General features: G+C 48.6%; 1 protein-coding gene across 3 annotated transcripts in view; it reads left to right on the forward strand.

The window, feature by feature from the left end:
* LOC141149600 (uncharacterized) overlaps window positions 1–20,999 on the forward strand; it is a 56,383-nt gene extending 35,384 nt beyond the window's left edge. For 2 of the 3 annotated variants that reach the window (XM_073636906.1, XM_073636907.1), the window contains one exon: window positions 18,636–20,999. Coding sequence is in view for 1 of the 3 variants with exons in the window: in XM_073636907.1 (XP_073493008.1) it covers window positions 18,636–18,671 (36 nt within the window). In the remaining 2 variants the exon portion in view is untranslated. Of the gene's footprint in view, window positions 1–16,992; window positions 17,045–18,635 lie in introns of all 3 variants that reach the window. The other variant, XR_012245906.1, reaches the window with a different exon arrangement.
* The last annotated feature ends 2,149 nt before the right edge of the window (window positions 21,000–23,148 follow it).

The raw sequence follows: 23,148 nt of genomic DNA on the forward strand, positions 1-23,148 counted from the left end.
TCAGGGGCCTAGTGGTCATTTCCTATTTCAACGACATTCTCGTCAAGGCTCCATCCTTCTCCCTCGCCCAGGAAAATCTTTCCATCGCTCTCGATACTCGTTATCGGCTCGGCTGGCTACTCAACAGGAAGAATTCTTGTCTTGTTCCTACCCAGCATCTGGTCTTCCTCGGCGTTCCATTCAACACCCTTCAAGCCAGGGTCTTTCTTTCCAAGGAGAAAAGGACAGCCCTCCAGCGTGGGATTTACTCTCTTCAGGTCCCTCGACCTTCTTCTCTCTGCTCTGTTATGGTGGTCCTGGGAATGATGGTGGCGGCATCGGAGGCAATTCCCTTTGCGCAATTTCACATCAGACCGCTTCAACAGACCATCCTATCCCAGTGGAACAGATTTGTTTTCTCTCTGGACCGTCCAATTCGGATCTCGCACCACGTCAAGGCGTCCCTGAATTGGTGGCTGTCTTCCCCCCTCACTCTTCAGGGTCTATCCTTTCTCCCCTTTCACTGGCAGGTGGTCAAGACGGATGCCAGCCTCCTTGGCTTACAGTCCAGGGACATTGTTCTTAGGAGGAGTCCTCTCTGCCGATCAACATCCTAGAGATCAGGGCGATTCTCCTGTCCCTCCGTCACTGGCAGAACCTTCTCAGTGGCTTACCAGTCCAAATCCAGACAGACAATGCCACGGCGGTGGCATACGTCAACCACCGGGGAGGTACCCGGAGTCCTTTGGCATTAGCTGAGGTCTCCAAAATCCTTTTCCGCAGTGCATATTCCCGGCGTAGAGAACTGGGCCGCCGATTTTCTCAGTCGCGAGGGTCTCAAGGCAGGGGAATGGTCTCTACATCAGGATGTCTTCCTTCAGATTTGTCTAAGATGGGACACTCTGGATGTGGATCTCATGGTGTCCCAATTGAACAGGAAGGCAGTTAGTCTCCAGGTCTTGCAACCCCCTCGCGGTGGGAGTTGACACGCTGGCAATACCTTGGTCACAGTTCGCACTTCCTTATATGTTCCCACCCCTTCCCCCGCTGCTGAAGGAGATCAAAGCAGAGGGGGTGCCGGTCATCCTGATCGCTCCGGATTGGCCCAGGAGGTCTTGGTACGCAGAAGTCATCAATCTTCTCGCTGATGCTCCTTGGAAGCTTCCAGACAGACCAGATCTGCTTTCCCAGGGCCCAATCTTCCACCGAAATTCTTTTTTTTTTTTAAAAACAATGTGTTTATTGAACTTTGTGCAAAAAAAAAATCAGAACATACAATATATAGGGCCAACAGACACCGGAATTCTCAGTTGCTCGATTTGACAGCGTGGCTGTTGAAACCGCGGTATTAAGAGCGTCGGGTTTTTCAGAACATCTAGTTCAGACGATGATCAGGGCTCAGAAGCCTTCATCGTCTCGAGTATACTACCAGACCTGGAAGGCCTTTTTTCCGTTGGTGTGAGCGTAATCACACCACGCCTATGAGATTCTTCTTTCAATTTTGGCCTATCTTCAAGCCAGGCTTGACGCGGGGCTTGCCCTCAGTTTCTTGAAGGGCCAAGTCTCTGCGCTTTCTATCCTTTTCCAGAAAAACTTGTTTTCTCTCTCTCAGGTAAAACCTTTTCTTCAGGGAGTGGCTCACGCGGTCCCTCCGTACCGAACGCCAGTCGATCCTTGGGACCTCAACCTGGTCCTGGAAGTTCTTAGAGGAGTTCCGCCTTTGAACCTCTGCAAGAAGTGTCTGTCCCTTCTTTCTTGGAAGGTGGTTTTCCTGGTGGCAATCAATTCTATGCGGCGCGTGTCGGAACTAACGGCTCTCTCCTGTCACGCCCCTTTTCTGATACTCCACCAAGACAAGCTGGTCTTGAGACCGTTGCCTTTTTTACTCCCCAAGGTGGTCTTCACCTTTCACCTCAATGAGGACATCGTCCTCCCTTCCTTTTGTCCAACTCCGTCTCATCCTCTGGAACATCTCTGAATAGGTTGGACCTTGTCAGAGCAGTTTGGGTTTACCTGGCTAGGACCGCTCCCTTCCGGAAGACGGATTCCCTCTTTGTTATACCTGAGGGAGTGTGGAGAGGCCTCCTGGCTTCCAAGGCTACAGTTGCTCGCTGGATCCGGACGGCAATCCTGGAGGCGTATCTGTGTAAGAACAGGATTCCTCCCCCCCGGATTAAGGCCCCCTCTACCAGAGCGGTGGGTGCCTCCTGGGCGGTTCATCATAGGGCAGCCACCCTACAGCTTTGCAAGGCGGAAACTTGGTCCTCTATCCACACTTTTGCCAATTTTTATAGGGCTCATACCTACGCTTCGGCAAACATCAGCCTAAGTAGGAGAATCCTGCAGGCGGCAGTGGTTGAGTTGTTTTCTGCTGTTTCCCTCCCCATGGACTGCTTTGGGACATACCATGGTTTCCTATGTCCCCCAATGAAGCGATAGAGAAAACAGGATTTTTGGTTACTCACCGTAAAATCTGTTTCTCGAATCCTTCATTAGGGGGACACAGCACCCTCCTATTTTGACAGCTTTACTAACTGTTATTGTTTTGGTACAGTTTGAATTTTTGGTGTTTCTCTCTGTTTAATGTTGCTGCTCCTACTGCTTGTGCACTAACTGATTAACTTAAAGGGGTTGTCCACTACTTTTAAAAATATGCCAATGTGTTTTAATGGTAAATAGAAGCTTCTTTCTAATTACATCCTGGTGCTGTTTCTGCCTGTGAGCAGCGCTATCGGTTGCTGCTCACAGGCAGCACGTGACCCCCGGCTCTGACATCCTCTGACGTCACGACAAGTCCAGGCTGCAGCCGAGGGTCCCTCTTCCACGTTCCACCGGTAGCTGCTGGATTATGGGCGGGGTTACCCCCCACGTCACACCCGGCATCCACCGCGCGCTCTCCCTGTCCCCATTCATTGGGAAAGCGCGCGGTGCAGAAACCCCAGCGCTGAGTCATTCCTCACTTGACGTAACGTCAGCGGAGGGTCATGTGCTGCCTGTGAGCGGCCACCGATAGCACCGCTCACAGGCAGAAACAGCACCAGGAGGTAATTAGAAAGAAGCTTCTATTTATCATTAAAACACATTGGCATATTTTTAAAAGTATTGGACAATCCTTTTAAAGCCAGTTGGTGGGGTGTACACTGCTGGGGAGGAGCTAACTTTTTTTGTGCATAGTGTCAACCTCCTAGTGGCGATAGCATACACCCATGGTTTCCTGTGTCCCCCAATGAAGGCTCTGAGAAACAAATTTTACTGTGAGTAACCAAAAATCCTGTTATTTCTGTCGATAGTCATGTGAGAGCTTATTTTTTTTGATGAACGAATTGACGTTTTTATTGGTACCACTTTCAGACACATATCATCGCTTTCTGTTCCGATTTTTTGGAGACAGAATGCTCTGAGCATGGTCTAACAAGCTTGCCATAGCCTGGTGACCCGTTTTTCTTCATGGCAACTATTGGGCCCTCGCGATATCGATTGCAGCATTTAGGGGGTTAGCAGGCAGGAGCCGTGTGGGCACTGCTCCTGGCAGTGAGAGACGCGTGTCAGCTGGCATGTTCGCTGAACACCGAGCGGCAACCGCGCGCACACATTGCCTGTGCCCGCAAAATCACCAGGACGTACCCATATGTAGCGCTCCGAGGGTTCGGCCACTACAGGGGTATTGCACCTCAAACCAGAGGTGTGATATCCCACTCCCGGGTAAGGATAGAGTGTGGACCAGGGCTCGTTTAGCTGCATGCATCACACACACCCCATTTCCGAGGGACAGTTCAACGGTGCTCCCATTAGACAGAAATGCAGGCACGACAGAATATGTCCCTGGCTGGAGTGTGGAGGGGGGAGGAAAACCCAGTGATGTAGGAGCAGATAGGGGTTGGGTTTCTGGGCATAGGCAGGAGCCCATTGGTTGCAAGTCACATGGGCTCATACACAGAGAGGGAGGTATAAGAGGTGGGCACCATCTTAGACCAGTAGTCAGTTCAGTCTGAGAGAGGAAGTGACAGAGCAGGGCCTCTGTGGAGCTCAGCTCCGGAGGCGGGCCTAGCCTGTGAGGCCAGAGCCAGCAGAAAAGACAGAAACAGAAAGGAAAGGAAGAAAGGAACTGAACACCAAGAGAGGCCCAGTGACCCGAAGGCAGAAGGTACCCCAAAGGCCCAGGAGATTGCGGGTGACGGGTTGGCAGAACAGGGTACCGGATCCCAAGTTGGTGGAGGCGACTAATCCTCAGCCAAAGACCGGCGGTCGCGATCATATCTTGGTGCGACCCCTCGCTACACCTACTAGAAAGGCATACCACATAGGGTCAGGAAGGTGAGCACGAAGCCCTCCCAAGAGAAGGCCCGCGGGAGCTGGACAGACGTAGTGTCACTGGTGGGGCACGGCCAGAGAAAGGAGTAGAAGGGAGTCCTGTGACACACTCTGGAATTGCCTGGTGGTTGACCGAGCCCCCTGCCTGGTGGACGCAGCACGGCTTGGGCAGTCATTGCCCGCGGAATGACTTGGGACATAAAGAACTGTGAGTAAAGAACTTGAACTGCAACCCCACGTCTCTGTGCTTCATCGCCGCACCAGCACTACTAGTGCTGGGAGGCCCGCGCACCATCACTCCCATCATCCACATTCTCTACCCTGGGGCTGCACTCTTCCCGTGGGGAGTCACACTACCTCAGCTGCATACACCATCAGCCCCAGCGGTCTGCCTTGCAGCGGCTGTCCGCACTGACCGCAATCCACGGGTGGCGTAGTCGGACAATTAACCTAAAACCCCCACAAAATACCGCCATTGGCCTGACCACCCTGAGCCACGGGACCGGGTCACCGCCACGGAGACTACAACCCCCAGAAGCCCGGTTCCGGGTGCCCCTCGGCCCAGAGGGCGAGTCACAGACATCATAGGTCGGCAAGTCGTTCCTAACCAGGACGGATTGCTACGTCTAAGGTTGTGAAGGGGTTAAAATTCTTGAGCAGATTTATAGTTTAACAGGATTAATACTTGTGAAAGTCAGTGGAATCTGAACCCAATTTATCAGGTCTTTAAAAGAGAATTTGTCACCATGAGATTTTTCTGCTTCATCTGAGATCACCAAAAAGAAGGGACAGAGACCCTTTTTCCAGAGATGTCTCTTATACAGTGGGTATAAGTAGTATTCAGACCCCTTTACATTTTTCACTCTTTGTTTCATTGCAGCCACTTGGAAAATTCTAAAAAGTTCATTTTTTTCTCATTAAAGTACACTCTGCACCCCATCTTGACTGAAAAAAAAACAAATGTAGAAATTTTTTCAAATTTATTCAAAAAGAAAAACTGAAATATCACATGGTCATAAGTATTCAGTCCCTTTGCTCAGTATTAAGTAGAAGCACCCTTTTGAGGTAGTATATGCAGGAGTCTTCTTGGGAATGATGCAACAAGTTTTTCTCACCTGGATTTGGGGATCCTATGTAATTCTTCCTTGCAGATCCTCTCCGGTTCCGTCAAGTTGGATGGTGAACATTGGTGGACATCCTTTTTCAGGTCTCTCCAGAGATGCTCAATTGGGTTTAGGTCAGGGCTCTGGCTGAGCCAGTCAAGAATGGTCACAGAATTGTTCTGAAGCCACTCCTTTGTTATTTTAGCTGTGTGCTTAGGGTCATTGTTTTGTTGGAAGGTGAACCTTCGGTGAAGTCTGAGGTCCAGAGCACTCTGAAAGAGGTTTTCATCCAGGATATCTCTGTACTTGGCCGCATTCATGTTTCCTTCAATTGCAACCAGTCGTCCTGTCCCTGCAGCTGATAAACACCCCATAGCATGATGCTGCCACCACCTGATGCTTCTGTCGGGCCACCCTGCCATAAAGGCCCGACTGGTGGAGGGCTGCAGTGATAGTTGACTTTGTGGAACTTTCTCCCATCTCCCTACTGCATTTCTGGAGCTCAGCCACAGTAATCTTGGGGTTCTTCTTTACCGCTCTCACCAAGGCTCTTCTCCCACGATTGCTCAGTTTGGCTGGACGGCCAGGTCTAGGAAGACTTCGGGTAGCCCCAAACGTCTTCCATTTAAGGATTATGGAGTCCATTGTGCTCTTAGAAACCTTTAGTAATGCAGAAATTCTTTTGTAACCTTGGCCAGATCTGTGCCTTGCCACAATTCTGTCTCTGAGCTCCTTGGGCAGTTCCTTTGAGCTCATGATTCTCATTTGGTCTGACACGCACTGTGAGCTGTGAGGTATTATATAGACAGGTGTGTGCCTTTCCAAATCAAGTTTAATAAAACACAGCTGAACTCCAGTGTAGAACCATCTCAAGGAGGATCACAAGGAAATGGACAGCATGTGACTTAAATATGAGTGTCTGAGCAAAGGGTCTGAATACTATATGACTATGTGATATTTCAGTTTTTCTTTTTTAAGAAATTTGCAAAAATTTCTACATTTCTGTTTTTTTCAGTCTAGTCATATGCAGAGTGTACTTTAATGAGAAAAAAAATGAACTTTTTAGAATTTACCAAATGGCTGCAATGAAACAAAGAGTGAAAAATTTAAAGGGGTCTGAATACTTTCCGTACCCACTGTATGCCTGTTTACTGTAGTTTTCATAAAACACTGTATTGCTGCAGTGCTGCTAGTTTTCTCAGTAATGTGCTCCTGTTATGTATACAAACAGAAGAATACAGCAGCACTCTATATATATGCAGAGATGTATGCAGACATTGAATATATGAAATGTAACCTGCATTCCTGCTATATAGAAAATACTTATAGACACAAGGTGCTTGGCGCACATATTGACATATTCATTGGTGCCCAGCGGCAACAGCAAGTTCTCCATATTTGACTGAAAACGAATCACCCGGAGGTTTTAGGATCCTACCAGAGAAGGGTACGCTTTGTTGTGACTGGTGTCCCCAAATGAATTAGCCAATTTATGCGTTAAGTAGCTTAGTTCTACAGGTATATTTTTTATAGCAGTAATGCAGGCTAAAGTTCATGCATTCAGTGTTTGCATACATCTTTAACGTGTACAGAATGTGACTGTATTCTTTTGTTTGTATATTATTCAGTTATAAGTTGCATCTGTTCACACTTGCTTTATTCTGTTAGGAGATAATGGTCAGGTTTTTTTAGTGCTTCTGCTGTGTAGTTCTCGATAGTCGTGTGTGACTCGCCCCCTGGGCCGTGGGGTACCCGCAACCGGGCTTCTGTGCAATGATGGGGGTAGTAGTGGCAACCCGATCCCGTGGCTCAGGGTGGTCAGACCAAATGCTGTGGCAGTCTATTTGTAGGGTTTTGAATGTCCGACTACGCCACCTGTGGATTACGGTCAGGGATGTCCGCCGCTGCAAGGCAGACGGCTGAGGCTGATGTTGGTATGCAGCACAGGGATAGGATAACTCCCCACGGGAAGAGTGTAGCCTCAGGGCAGTGTGATAGGATGCTGGGGGTGATGGTGCAGGCCGCAATAATAAGGGTTCAGAGTCTGCTTCAAACAGTCCAGGGTCTTTATTGTAGTTAGTACTAATGACCCAACAGGAGTACAGGGTAGGAATAGGCCTGGGTGTCTGAGAGCATTCGGGCGAGCCCCACTGGTCAGGGTGAGTGGGTAGGCCTACCGTTTTCTCTCTGCCCTTGCTGACTATCCCCCTTTTTGTGGTGTGATAGCCCACGTCCCTGAGCTGGCCGAGTACTACGCCTGTATGGCTTGCGACTCGGGCCTTAGGTACCTGTTGCTTCTCTGTGCTGTACCGGTCCCTCTGTGTGGCGGAGCCTCCAGGCTTCTTAGGCCAAGGGACCTGAAATCCCTTGCGGGTTGGTTATCTGCTGCCGGGCTTGCAACCCTGGCAGCCTCGGACCCCAGTGTCCGGTTGTGTAGTTCTCTCTCAGCCAGGACCGGCTCTCGTCGCCTCTATCCCTGGCTTGCTGTTCCTCCTATGCCTCCTGGACTCCTCAGCTGCTGCTGACCTGTCCCTTTCCTCTGGGAACCCTTCTGGATGCTTCAGAAGTGGGTCCTGGTCTCTCTAACCCTGCCCTCAGTGCCAGCTTTTATAGGGGCAGCCTGCTCCCCCTACTGGCCTGGGACAGGAGGTGTTGCATGCTAATGGTCCCTGACCAGGGAACCTCCCTCCTGCTCTGAGACACAGCCTTTAATGTTTGAGACATCCAGGCCTGGGGTGACACATTCCCCCCTAGTAAAATTTTAGTACTCCGGGACTAAACAGAAAACACAAATACAGGGTATAAATGCATGACCATAAACACAACTGAGAAGGAAATAACAAATAACACCACATATTGAGTTCTTTAGGTCACAGTGTGGTCTGTGACCGGGTGTCCATATCACCAAATAAGGCGAAGTGGGGACCTGTCTCCATAAACCCCAAGTTCCTGGCCTTGGGCGTGGCGACAAGGATGAGCTACCTACTTTGGGCCACAAGGGGGCCACGCCGGACAGGTTTTTCTTCTGTGGCCAACTTCACAAGAGGGCACCAAGTGCAACTATACGTGGTAGTTCCGGTTATTCACTGTCCATAACCTGTCAGTCCATTGCATCTAGGAAAACTGGAGAAACATTATTAATAACCAGGGTACAAACATAACACATTAAATATATACATTATACATTTAGGTCTTCCAGCGAGCTGGTATTTGACCCCTAGTGCTCCGGGTTGACCTCCTTAACCCACTGTCTGGTGGTGGTCTAACCTGGCTTTCCCCACTAGCATTTAGGGTACAGCTACTAGCTGGGTTCACAGGCAGGGCAGGCAGCTGTCTGCGCGTTCTTTGGCTTACCGCAGGCATGGCAGGCTCATTGTCAGCAGAGGGTTGACTCTCCTGGGCTGCCTGCGTAGGTTCTTCTGCCTCCGGGGCTGCTTGTTCTTCTTGTTCTTCCTGCTCTCCTGTAGGCTCCTGCTGGGTAGGCTGAAGGAAGTGTAGGACGGGTACCATTATCGCGCCATTTATCCGAGTCCAGGTCCGGGGGAACTCTCCGAGATCTGTGCTGATCATTTCTTCCTTGTCCTCTGTGGGTTCAAGGTCATCTTGATCTTCACTTGGACTCTGTAGTTGCTCGGGGCACCGTTTTAGGTGGTCTCTGGAGACGGTGCTAGTAGTTTCTCCTCCAGCCTTGGTAATCACACATACCTTCGGGTTGTCGTGGTCGGACTGCAGTACTGTGTACCGGTCTCTCTCCCACTGGTCGTCCTGCTTGTGAAGCCTTCTCTTCCGCTTCAGGACCTGCTCACCACGTTCCAGGGGACCAGCAGGGGCGCGTTGGTTGAAGAGCCTCTCTTGCTTTTCTCTCGCTTGAGCCAGACTCCTCTCCACACTCTCCTGTACCTTCTTGTACTGTAGCCGCCGTTCCGTATCCCAGTCCACGTCTGGGGAGGTGTCCTCGGGTGTCAGGACTCCCATCTCCAGGTCTATCGGCAGCTTACCTGGTCTTGCTCGCATCAGGTAAGCCGGGGTGCAATTTGTAGCATTCACCGGGATATGGTTGTACAAGTCAATCAGGTCTGGCAGCTTCTCCGGCCACAGGCTGCGTTCTTCCAGGGGCAACGTCTTGAGGAGATCAATGACGATATTGTTCATTTTCTCACACAACCCGTTGGTTTGCGGGTGGTAAGGCGTTGTCCGAATCTTCCTACAGCCGTAGAGATTGCAGAACTCCTGGAATACTTCAGCCTCAAACGCTGGACCTTGATCTGTCAAGACCTGTTCCGGATACCCATTTTGACGGCAGAAGTGTTGCTGGAAGGCTCTGGCCGCTGTTTGGGCTGTCAGGTCTTTAACAGGAACCACCACCAGGAACCGGGAGTAATGGTCCACAATTGTCAGGGCATAGACGTAGCCCGACCGGCTTGGAGCCAATTTCACATGGTCCAGGGCTACCAGCTCAAGAGGCTGCCTGGTGACGATGGGCCTCAAGGGTGTTTGCTGGCTGGTACGGTCCTTCCTTCTGAGGTGACATGGGCCGCAGTCCCTGCGCCACTTCTCTATGGCCCTTCTCATACCGACCCAGTAGAACCACTCTCTCAGTAGGAACTCCGATTTCTTCCACCCGAAGTGTCCCGCTCTGTCATGGTAGGCCTCCAGGACCATTGCTGCATCTCGCCTTGGGACCACTATCTGCCAGGTCAGCTCGTGCGTTCGGTGGTTGACAAGCCTTCTGCACAGCTTACCTTCGTAGAGGAATAGCCTGCTTTTCTCCTTCCATATCTGCTTGGCTTCCTCTGGAGCGTCCGGGCCAGGGCTAGCGTCTGCCTGGGTTAACAGACCTTTCACCAGGCGTATTGCAGGGTCACTATCTTGCGTTTCAGCCCAGCCGTGGTGGGGTAAGGGGTTGAACATGACGGTGGTTAAGTCTTTGTCTTTTACCCGGTGAGAATACTGAGTGGCCCCATACCGGTGGAACGCAGGGAGCTCTATTTCCTCCAGCTCTTCCGAGTCGTCTTCTCCTTCAGGTAGGTGGGGAATTCTTGATAGGGCGTCTGCGTTGGCTTTGGTTCTGCTTGTCCGGTATTTGATTGTGAAGTCATAATTTGATAGCCGGGCCATCCACCGCTGTTCTAGGGCACCTAGTCTTGCATTGTCCAGGTGTGTCAGCGGGTTGTTTTCCGTGTACACAGTGAACTTTGCGGAGGCAAGGTAATGCTTAAACCTTTCTGTGACGGCCCACACCAGTGCCAAGAATTCTAGCTTGAAGGAGCTCTAATTCTCCGGGTTTCTTTCAGTGGGCCTCAGCTTCCGGCTGGCATACTCGATCACCCTTTCTCTGCCCTATTGGTTCTGCGACAGTACGGCTCCCAGCCCCACATTACTGGCGTCTGTGTGGAGGATAAAAGGCTGGTCATAATCGGGGTAGGCTAGGATCTCATCCCCCGTGAGGGCCATCTTCAACTGGCGGAAGGACTCCTCTTCTGGCTTGTCCCACTTGAAGGGTGGCTTGTGACTTCTGGATTTAGACTGGCCTATCAGGAGGTCCTGCATAGGGGCTGCCATCTTTGTGAACGCAGGGATGAACCTTCGGTAGTAGCCTACCAACCCGAGGAATTGCCTCACTTCTTTGATGTTAGAGGGGCTTGGCCAGCTCTTGATGGCTGTAACTTTGTCGGGGTCGGGGGCTACTCCCTCTGCACTCACCACGTGTCCTAGGTACTGGACCTTCGGTTTCAACAGGTGACACTTTGAGGGTTTCACCTTCATGCCATAGCCTGCCAGGGCTTCGAACACCTCGGCCAGGTGCTTTAGATGGTCCTCGTAGGTCTTCGAATAGACAATAACATCGTCCAGGTAGAGTAGGACCGTCTCGAAGTTTCGGTGCCCTAGACAGCATTCCATCAGCGTCTGGAAGGCCCCTGGTGCGTTGCAGAGCCCGAAGGGCATACAGTTGAATTTGCTCAATCCCATCGGGGTGGTGGAGGCGGTCTTCTCCTTGTCAGCCTCTGCCACAGGAACCTGCCAGTACCCGCTAGTAAGGTCCAAAGTAGAGAAGAAGTTAGCTGATTTTAGGGCTGCTAAAGACTCCTCTATCCTAGGTAACGGGTACGCGTCTTTATGGGTGATACGATTGACCTTTTTATAGTCCACGCACATTCTCATGGTACCGTCTTTCTTTCTTACCAAAACTAAGGGAGCTGCCCAGGGGCTACAGCTATCTCTAATGACCCCAGCTTCTTTCATTTCTCTCAGCATACCCTTTGCGTTTTGATAATGTGCAGGAGGTACAGGTCTGTGTCTCTCTTTTATTGGTGGGTGGCACCCCTTGGGGATGTGGTGTTCTATTCCCTTTACTCGGCCGAAGTCTAGCGGGTGCTTACTAAAAATTCTCTCGTACTCCTGAACCACCCGGTAGACTCCTTGTTTTTCGTGCAGGGGAGTGGAGTCGGCACCCACATGGAGTTTCTGGCACCAGTCCTCCTTGTGTTTCTGGGAGCCATTACCCTCCACCGGGGAAGATGGAGGCAAGGGTTCCACGACCCTGATAGCACTGTGTTCGACGGCAAATAATTTGGCGAGTGTAGCGTACCGGGGCAAGTGTACTTCCCTTTCCCCGATGTTTAAGATCCGGACGGGCACCCTTCCATGGTGGACATCAACCACCCCCCTGGCTGTCAAAATGGTGGGCCAGCTGTCTGAGTACACGGGTTCTACCATGGCTTGGTAGTCTCTCCCTCTTAACCCGCTTGCAGTCCGACACCAGATCATCATTTCACTTTTGGGAGGCATGGCAATGGGGAACGGGTCGCTCATCCTCACGCTACCGATCTCACCACCAGACAGTTCTACCTGTTGCCGTCTCATCAGGGCTCTTATCTCTTTCTGGAGGACCCTCTGTTGGCTGGAGCTCGCATTCATCGCCACCTGCTGCAAAATCACAATTACTTCTGAAAGACAGTTTTCAATCACATTAGTACCCAAGGTTATTTTAGGGTGACTTTCACGTCGGTCAATGTCCACAATGATCACTCCCTGTGCCGGCAGTTCCACCTTACCAATCTTGATGGTCATCTCTCTGAACCCCACCTGCGGCACGGGTTGGCCATTGCTGGCGATGATGCTTAAGTCATCGTCTGGATAGCGGGTTATGTCGGCGTTACTCCAGTACCGCTTGAAAAGTACGTAGGGGATAGTAGTCACTTGAGACCCGGTGTCCAGCAGTGCACTGGTGAGGATACTGTCCAGCACTACGGGTAAGACCGGGCGTCCCCTCACGTACTTATCGCGCCAATTAGATGGGCCTGATGACCTTATGCCTGGGGGTTGGCACTCTGCCCCAGGTCGGACCCATTTAAAGTACAATACCTTGCTATATGTCCTGGCTGGCTGCAACGCCGGCAAATCGGCTGTCCATCCTCGGTGTAGCGGTCGGTGGGCCTTCCTCTGGACGACGGGTTCCTCCTCCGTCGACGCCACGGGACATCCTCCGGACTGTAAGCCAGCTTGATTGGTCTTGATGGTTCCACCTGTAACGACTGTACAGTCCTAGTCAATGCAGCCACACTCTTTGTTAGCTCTTGGACCTGATGGTGCAGGTTTGCAGGCTGGGATGGATTTAGGGCCTGAGCATCAGCCCCCACAAGGTCTGCGGGGTAGGGCGCCGCCCCCTGGTGGTAAGTGATGGCAGGGCGCCGGAAAGCTACAGCGCCACTTGGTGCGGGTTCTCGGAGCACCCGGATGGCCCTATCCTTGAACTGTTCAAAAGTCAAATCGGGGTTCTGTAGGGCCATGAGGCGCAGCTGGGTTCTGTGGGCGCTGGACAGCAGACCTTTTATGAACTGATCAGTCAACAGTTTATCAGTGTCCTGCACGCTGCCAGGGTCAGCTTGCTTGATTGCTCCCAGAGCTTCTTGCAGGTTCAAGGCATAGTCTCTTATACTATCTTGGGCCCGCTGCTTACAGCCATAGAACCGCATTTTGATTTCTGCTGAGGTACGGGTATCAAAGGTACTCCGCAGCCGGGTCAGAATGTCCTTTACAGTCCTTTTCTCCTCATCTGACCATGATTTCACTTCCCGCTGGGCTGCACCGGTGAGCTGTCCCGTCAGAATGCTCACTTTCTGTTCTTCTGTCAGGGGATAAACTTTAAATAAACTGTGCAGTCTTTCCTTAAAGTCAGTTAATGTATGGGATTCCCCTGAGTATTGGGGCAGCCAGGCTGCTCCGGGGATGTAGGACATGGAGAACGGCATCACCGCTGCTGCAGCCATGCTGGTGGTAGAAGGTCCCTCCGTGTCCGTCATCTCCCCCCCCCCCCCCCTAGTTAATCGTGGCCTACCTCTTCCGTAGGCCGCGACTCCGCTGGTGCTGCTCCGGGCGAGGACCTTGCGTCGCGTCCTGGTGATGTCAGCGTCGCTCTCACTCCTTCCAGGACCTTGCGCAACGTCGGTGCGTAGGGCGGGGCTTCAGGTCTCGCGCGGTTTGGACGTTCACGCCCCTCTTCTTCCCGCGCGGCGTCCCAAAGATGGCGTCCGATGGCGGGAAAACGGCTGAAGATGGCGGGAAAACTGCTGAAGATGGCGGGAAACTTCCTTTTGAGGTACGTGTACAGTCTTTTTCAGGCGCGCAATACCCGTTTGTGGCGGGTTGGTCACAATCCTGCCGACTACGCCAAAGCTGACTCGCCCCCTGAGCCGTGGGGTACCCGGAACCGGGCTTCTGTGCAATGATGGGGGTAGTAGTGGCAACCCGATCCCGTGGCTCAGGGTGGTCAGACCCAATGCTGTGGCAGTCTATTTGTAGGGTTTTGAATGTCCGACTACGCCACCCGTGGATTGCGGTCAGGGATGACCGCTGCTGCAAGGCAGACCGCTGAGGCTGATGTTGGTATGCAGCACAGGGACAGGATAACTTCCCACGGGAAGAGTGTAGCCTCAGGGCAGTGTGATAGGATGCTGGGGGTGATGGTGCAGGTCGCAATAATAAGGGTTCAGAGTCTGCTTCAAACAGTCCAGGGTCTTTATTGTAGTTAGTACTAATGACCCAACAGGAGTACAGGGTAGGAATAGGCCTGGGTGTCTGAGAGCATTCGGGCGAGCCCCACTGGTCAGGGTGAGTGGGTAGGCCTACCGTTCTCTCTCTGCCCTTGCTGACTATCCCCCTTTTTGTGGTGTGATAGCCCACATCCCTGAGCTGGCCGTGTACTACGCCTGTATGGCTTGCGACTCGGGCCTTAGGTACCTGTTGCCTCTGTGTGCTGTACCGGTCCCTCTGTGTGGTGGAGCCTTCAGGCTTCTTAGGCCAAGGGACCTGAAATCCCTTGCGGGTTGGTTATCTGCTGCCGGGCTTGCAACCCTGGCAGCCTCGGACCCCAGTGTCCAGTTGTGTAGTTCTCTCTCAGCCAGGACCGGCTCTCGTCGCCTCTGTCCCTGGCTTGCTGTTCCTCCTATGCCTCCTGGACTCCTCAGCTGCTGCTGACCTGTCCCTTTCCTTTGGGAACCCTTCTGGATGCTTCAGAAGTGGGTCCTGGTCTCTCTAACCCTGCCCTCAGCGCCAGCTTTTATAGGGGCAGCCTGCTCCCCCTACTGGCCTGGGACAGGAGGTGCTGCATGCTAATGGTCCCTGACCATGGAACCTCCCTCCTGCTCTCAGACACAACCTTTAACGTTTGTGGCATCCAGGCCTGGGGTGACACATGTGCCCCGGGTAGCCCTGCCTGCACTGATTGTCCGATTTCTGCCTATGCATATTGTAGACAGAAAACTATGAATAATTTGTGTGGGCAGAGTTAAACAGCTTGAGAAGACTACCAGATAAAATAGTGATATCAAAACTAACAAGGAGCCCAATACGTGACACATTGCTAGAATCAGGATCTATGTCCCTATTTTATACATCCCTCTGATTCAGAAGCATAAATCTGTTGACAGATTCCCCTTAAATTGATATTTTCAAGTTATTAAATTGCTTCAGTTAAACAACATGAAAATAAACATGTTTGTAATTGGCTTCTAGTTTCTATTTTATCTTAATGGGGTTGACCGGTACTTTTTTTTAAGTTGCCCAATGTATTCAGCATGTGGGCAGAAGTATCTCTGTAAATACCTTGTGTTGCAGATAATGCCTGTGAGCGGCGCTATTACTGACCGCTCACAGGCATCTCGTGACCCCCGGCTGCAGCCGGCTCTGACATCCGCTGATGTCACGACAAGTCCAGGCTGCAGCCGTGGGTCCCTCTTCCGCGTTCCACCGGTGGCTGCTGGGTTGTGGGCAAGGTTACCTCCCACGTCACACCCAGCATCCACCGCGCGTTCTCCCTCTCCTCATTCATTGGGAAAGCCGGGTGTGACGTGGGGAATAACCCCGCCCACAACCCAGCAGACACCACGGGGACCCCAGTGCTGAGTCACGCCTAAATAGACGGGACGTCAGCGCGTGGTCACGTGATGCCTGTGAGCGGCCACCGATAGCGCCGCTCACAGGCATTATCAGCAACGCAAGGTATTTACAAATATAATTATGCCCACATGCTGAATACATTGGGCAATTTAAAAAAAATACCGGACAACTTCTTTAAGCCTCATTCAGACATCCGTGTTTAAACACGTACATAAAAAAATGCTACCGGTGTCATCAATGTTTTGCATCAGTGTGTCCGTCTTTACCATCGTGTCATCAGTGTTTTTCACTGATGGATTAAAAAAAAGAAATCAATTCTAAGGCTTCTCCTATACTTTGCAATGTTAAACACGCATGCCATCCGGTGTATGTTTTTTTTACAGACCCATAGACTTATATTAGCCCTTGTCATCTGTGCTGCCAGGAATAAAAACGGACTTGTTTCCATCTGTTTTGCATGGACACACAGTGTGTGAAAAGCATGTGATTGGACATGTGATTAGCACCGTAGATTACAGTGGGTGCATATTATATCCTTTCAAAAAATAGATACAACACTTACATCCGAATGAGTCCTTACAATAGTATATTAGATGGTTTTCATTGAGCTTGGCCACTACTGCCTGCTCAGACCCTGGCCAAGAGTTCACAGTAGGTACATTGCAGGAGAGGACATATTTCCTAACATAAGTCACCTCTCTCAAGCTTATTGATTTTTATACAGCAGTGAGCGTCTCATCTCCCTCTCTCTCCCTTTTAACTCCTGACCAGCTGTCCCTCTCAACTCCTGACAAGCTGCTGTTATAAATATTTTAAATTCACAAGCCCTGCAGCCTTAAGAGCAGGTCTCTTAACCGCAGATCTCAGTTTCCATAGCCATGTGCTTGTTCAGATGTCCTGTAAACTAAATGTGTAAATATAATGAGATCAGTGTGCCACTGATAGTTGAATGTGTTGCAACAGAACTTGTGCTAATCACCAGAACTGTCACTTAATGCAGAGAGCCCTCCCTGCCAGAAACCAGTTAGTTGGGAGACTGCATAGCTCTGAGCTCCTCAAGAGATAACTTTACAATACTACTTTAAACCACCTCATGGCTGGAGTTCTTTGCATCAGTATGTCGATATATCAAATGGTGCATGACATTAGCTCATTGTGTTTATGCAATCTTAGTAATAAATGATTGTTTTCTTTTTACAAGCTCCTCCCATAAAGGGATGGTGGAAGATGTAAAAGAAGAAGTGCACTGTATAGTAAGCAATATATATGTACTAGCTATTGAACCCTTTCTGCACCTGGGTGGCGAGCATTTTTTTTGGTATATGGTCTCCATCCTAGTCCATGCTCCGCAATCTTGGTCCCCCATCCTGTTCTATGCTCCCCCATCCTGTTCTATGCTCCCCCCATCCTGTTATATGCTCCCCCCATCCTGTTATATGCTCCCCCCATCCTGTTACATGCTCCCCCCCCCATCCTGTCATGTGCTCTTCCCCATCCTGTCATGTGCTCCATCCTGTTCCCCTCCTGTCATGTGCTCCATCCTGCGCCCCCATCCTGGCATGTGCTGCCCCCATCCGGCGCCCACATCTTGCTCCTGATTGCCGGGGGAGGAGTGTGCTGCCGGAGTACGCGTGTGCCTATACCACGCTGTGCGGCACCATTTTTTTGAAGACACACTGCAAATGTGCCTTCACTAAGATGCCGCCGGATAGCGTGCTAGGCGCATGCACCGATTCTGACGCCGCACTTCTGCCCCGGCCTCTGACCCGAAAAGAGGCGCCGCAGCAACACTCCTCCCGGTCAGGTATGTACTTATGGCGTCCCAGTATGCATTCAGTGTCTATGAATACTGCGATCTCCAGTGCCATCCTCTCCTCTTACCTGTAACGGCTGGATGCGTTCTTCTGTCTGGAGCCAGACTGCGCAGGTGCATCGCGCTTGTGCAGTCTACAGAGGCTTCGGACAGACGGACACATCTACCGTTATATTATAGATATTTAATCTTTTTTTTAGGAAAGATGTATTACTTAAAAGAAGGAACAGGAGAGTGTTTAGATTGAAAATCCTGATGTGGAAAGGCTCTAGAATGATAAATGTGAACCTGAAGCCACTCTGGCTGTTCCTGGACCGTTACACTATATACTACAATACTGTGGATCAAACAATTACATGTACAGGTGCCATAAGGGAAATAAAATATTTTTTCCCCATAAAAATTAAAAAAAAATTATATTTTTATGGCATATATTTATGCCTATAAACTTTGAGTTTCTAAAAAATATAACATTATTTAACCCATGCCATAAAGACAGTAAAAGAAAAAAAACATCAGTGCAAAGGCCTCACACAGCTCCATAGACAAAAAAATAAAAATCTTACTGGCTATATTAACAAAAGCCAATTTTTTTCTTTACAAACGCCTGAATTTTTTTCACCACTTAAATTTAAAAAAAATCTCTGCAAGTTTAGAAATTGTTCTGACCTGAAGAATCTTGTTTCCGGGTCAGTCTTACTGTACAATGAACATTGTAAAAAACAAAACCCAAAAAGCTATGGTGGAGTTGCATATTTCTGCCATTATTTCATTGCTCTTGGAATTTCGTTCCTGTTTTTCAGTACGTTGCATGATAAAATGGATGGTGTCATTCAAAACTACTACTCGTCTCGCAAAAAACAATGCCTCCTACCAGTATGGCTCTTGGAAGAAGACGAGAAATGCAAACCTAAAAACTAAAATTCACTGTTAAAATCATATATATTACTGTACAACAATATCATCTTAGGTTTTGATTGTTCTACTCTATTGTTAAACCTGCAATAATTTTTATTTTTATTTTTTTAAAGCATTTACTGGAAGCTAACTTACCAAGAAGACCATAACTAGAAGGAAACTAAAAGGAGTCTCCTCTGAAGCATCTTTCATGCAAATGGGAAGAAAAACAACAACTGTTCACTGTGTTTTACATGTTGTCTTTGTGGAATTTAAAAGTTAGGCTTTGTGTTTAATGTTAGACCAAATCATAAGCTGGGGAAGTGGATGAATGTCACACTGTTGGTATAATTCTTTGCCCTTAATATTTCTAAACTTGCATCGATTGTAAAGGATTTTTTACGCAAAACCTAATAATGGCCATATATTAGCAAAATTAGTAATCTTATTTACCATGTGCCATGTTTAAATTTCAAATGGAAATCCTTTTCAATATCAGATATTTAGAGAAAAAAAGTGAAATAAAAAAAAGTTAAAGGGAATCAGTTTTGGGTATAAAAACCTGCTGACAAACTACTTTAATTCTGATTAAATCCATACCTTTCAAATCTACCTACCCAGATCTATCTACCTTTCCATATCATCTAAATCTGTGTTTGCATTTTAGAGAAATCCATTGTTCAAATTTCATGCAAACTAGTTTCTAGTGCAGCGGGGTGGGACACTGCACTTAAGGCTCTCTTGCCCTCTCTAACTATTCCTCTCTTGCCGTCTGCCTCCCATCAGTGACTGATAGTTTACTTGTCTTTCAGTGACCTGCTTCCCTTAGTGAAATCTCTTGCCAGTGCCATCATTGCCTGGGGCGGCACAAGTGCTGTACAATACTGATGGTATTGTGAGAATTGGACGATCAATCTGCACAGGTACCACCCCAGGCAATGATGGTGTTCATGAGAGCTTGCTGGGGAAAGCAGGTCACTGAGAAGAGTGACCTATCGGTCACTGGCACGCAGCGGGTGAAGAATAGGGAGAGAAGGAAGGAGGGCCGCAATGCAGTGTCCCATCCGCTGCATTTGCAATTCATTTGCATACAATGGATATTGCATATAGCAAAAATAGATTTCTCTAAACCTAAAACACACATTTCTCAAAGAAAGGTATGGATTTAATCAGCATTAAAGTGACATTAGTTTGGTGTATGAAAACCTGATGACAGATTCCCTTTCAAGGGAATCTGTCAGCAGGATTTCACTCCGCACACTATAAGCACATGTAGTTTTTACAGAGAGCAGTTCAACAATACCTTTAGCTCCACAGTCTGTTCCTCTGTTACTACATCTGAATCAATATGCAAAGGAGGCTGAACTGCTTTCAGCATGTGGAAGATGTTCCCAAGCCTCTGTCACTCCGTCTCTGTTCTCCGCCCATTGCTGCCTTCTGCCTGACTGACAGCTTCTATGCTTGAAGTCACACGGTAAAGAAGCTGGCAGTCATGTAGGAATAGAGCTGCAGTGACAAAGGCTTGGGAAGATCTTCCACGCTCCTAAAGCACTTCAGCCTCATTTGCATATTGATTCAACAGCAGATTTTTTGGTAAGAGGAAGGACTGTCTAGCTAAATGAATGACTCCGCTTGTCTTTGCAAGACCTAGTTTAGGGAAGAGAAGGGGTGACATTGGTACCTGTTGATCCATCAACCTTTTTGTCATATTTAAAATATAAAAAAAAACATCATAACGCCCAACCATTATCCTTTCCCCACTGCAGTTGTTCTGCCAATCTTACTGTTTGTGTGATGATATGTACGTAGCACTATCATAAACAACCAACAGCAGAGGACGGAAGAATTAGTTTTCTTTAAATTCCAGAAATCCCTTTAATCCTTTTAGGTTTTGTCCATTCAAGGCATAATGGTTACTCCTTGGAAAAAATATGGAAACCTTATTCTTAGTATTATCGTTCTGTTCTCTTTGGAAACAAAGGGGGCATTTATTGTTACCATGGTATATAAGTTGGATCGTTCAGGGCAAATGAAGACCGTTAAAAGAAGACAGGCTGATTTCACACGTCCGACATTAATGGTCTACATACAGACTGCAATGTCTGGACTGGCCCTGGGTCTCCTGACTTGAACTCGTATGTATCTGAGTCTGTTGAGTTCTGGACAGGAGACCTGAGGCTGGTCTACAGATCGTGACTGTGGGACATGTGAAAGCAGTCTACCAGAAAGCTGAAAATTCATAAAATCCTGCCCAATAGTGTGTGATGTGCACTGATCTCTCCATTCCATCTATTTGGGAAGCAAAGAAATTTGCTAAGGATCTGTCCTGTTCTGAATCTTTGTGTTTTGAATGGAGTTCGGTTTTAGGCATTTTCAGGCTTTGTTGTTGTTGAAAACAAATGGTTTATTCTTTTTTTAGTTACTTTCTGTCAGTGTCAAAGTATTTAACAGAAATATGATTGTTTTACAGTAATGAGAAATAAATGCTTTGAATGGTTTGTTCGTTGTACTTCTTGTGAATTTTCATGAAGCCTGAAACAAAAGCATGTCATATATGGAGTCTTGTTCGGATCACTCTGTAGTTTGGAGTTCAGTGGAGGGAAGAAAATAATGTTTGCTAAGGTAAACTGCCACTATCAAGCCCACTTCTTTGTGGATGGTAAAGTCAGCAGTTCACTATCTGTACTGATGCATGTGTGTTCCATTGAAATTATTAGTGGATGGTAGCCCATTTTGTGAAACCTTTGAAAACACACATTCGCTCCCTGATTTATTTATTTTTTGACAACTTATAGAATTGCTGATCTATTATTGGGCTCCCTCCACTGAACTTCAAAATCTAAACAAAGCACAACAATCTATTGTCATTCAAATTGAGGAAAAAGTACATAAGAACAATGATCTGCTACTCAGTGCTAACACTGAATCGCTTTAACCCCTAACACCATCATGGACACGTTACCAGGGCTGTGGAGTCAGTAAGCCAAACCTCCGACTCCCCAATTTCCCTGACTCCCCAATTTCTCTGACTCCCGACTCTGACTCCACAGCAGTGGTAGGAGGAGCTTCACTACTGAGCGTGTACATAAAGTGCTGCACAGATTCATCTCACTACTGAGCGTGTACATAAAGTGCAGCACAGATTCATCTCACTACTGAGCGTGTACATAAAGTGCAGCACAGATTCATCTCACTGCCTCAGTACTGAGCGTGTACATAAAGTGCAGCACAGATTCATCTCACTACTGAGCGTGTACATAAAGTGCAGCACAGATTCATCTCACTACTGAGCGTGTACATAAAGTGCAGCACAGATTCATCTCACTGCCTCACTACTGAGCGTGTACATAAAGTGCAGCACAGATTCATCTCACTACTGAGCGTGTACATAAAGTGCAGCACAGATTCATCTCACTGCCTCAGTACTGAGCATGTACATAAAGTGCAGCACAGATTCATCTCACTGCCTCAGTACTGAGCGTGTACATAAAGTGCAGCACAGATTCATCTCCGTACTGAGCGTGTACATGAAGTGCAGCACAGATTCATCTCACTACTGAGCGTGTACATAAAGTGCAGCACAGATTCATCTCACTGCCTCACTACTGAGCGTGTACATAAAGTGCAGCACAGATTCATCTCACTACTGAGCATGTACATAAAGTGCAGCACAGATTCATCTCACTACTGAGCGTGTACATAAAGTGCAGCACAGATTCATCTCACTGCCTCACTACTGAGCGTGTACATAAAGTGCAGCACAGATTCATCTCACTGCCTCACTACTGAGCGTGTGCATAAAGTGCAGCACAGATTCATCTCACTGCCTCAGTACTGAGCGTGTACATAAAGTGCAGCACAGATTCATCTCACTGCCTCAGTACTGAGCGTGTACATAAAGTGCAGCACAGATTCATCTCACTACTGAGCGTGTACATAAAGTGCAGCACAGATTCATCTCACTACTGAGCGTGTACATAAAGTGCAGCACAGATTCATCTCACTGCTTCACTACTGAGCGTGTACATAAAATGCAGCACAGATTCATCTCACTGCCTCACTACTGAGCATGTACATAAAGTGCAGCACAGATTCATCTCACTACTGAGCGTGTACATAAAGTGCAGCACAGATTCATCTCACTACTGAGCGTGTACATAAAGTGCAGCACAGATTCATCTCACTACTGAGCGTGTACATAAAATGCAGCACAGATTCATCTCACTGCCTCACTACTGAGCATGTACATAAAGTGCAGCACAGATTCATCTCACTGCCTCACTACTGAACGTGTACATAAAGTGCAGCACAGATTCATCTCACTGCCTCACTACTGAGCGTGTACATAAAGTGCAGCACAGATTCATCTCACTGCCTCAGTACTGAGCGTGTACATAAAGTGCAGCACAGATTCATCTCACTGCCTCAGTACTGAGCGTGTACATAAAGTGCAGCACAGATTCATCTCATTGCCTCAGTACTGAGCGTGTACATAAAGTGCAGCACAGATTCATCTCACTACTGAGCGTGTACATAAAGTGCAGCACAGATTCATCTCACTGCCTCACTACTGAGCGTGTACATAAAGTGCAGCACAGATTCATCTCACTGCCTCAGTACTGAGCGTGTACATAAAGTGCAGCACAG

Source organism: Phyllobates terribilis, unplaced genomic scaffold (assembly GCF_046119375.1).
Source record: "Phyllobates terribilis strain yellow unplaced genomic scaffold, ASM4611937v1 Scaffold_1__5_contigs__length_1240528914, whole genome shotgun sequence".
In the NCBI taxonomy this organism is placed as follows: Eukaryota; Metazoa; Chordata; class Amphibia; order Anura; family Dendrobatidae; genus Phyllobates; species Phyllobates terribilis.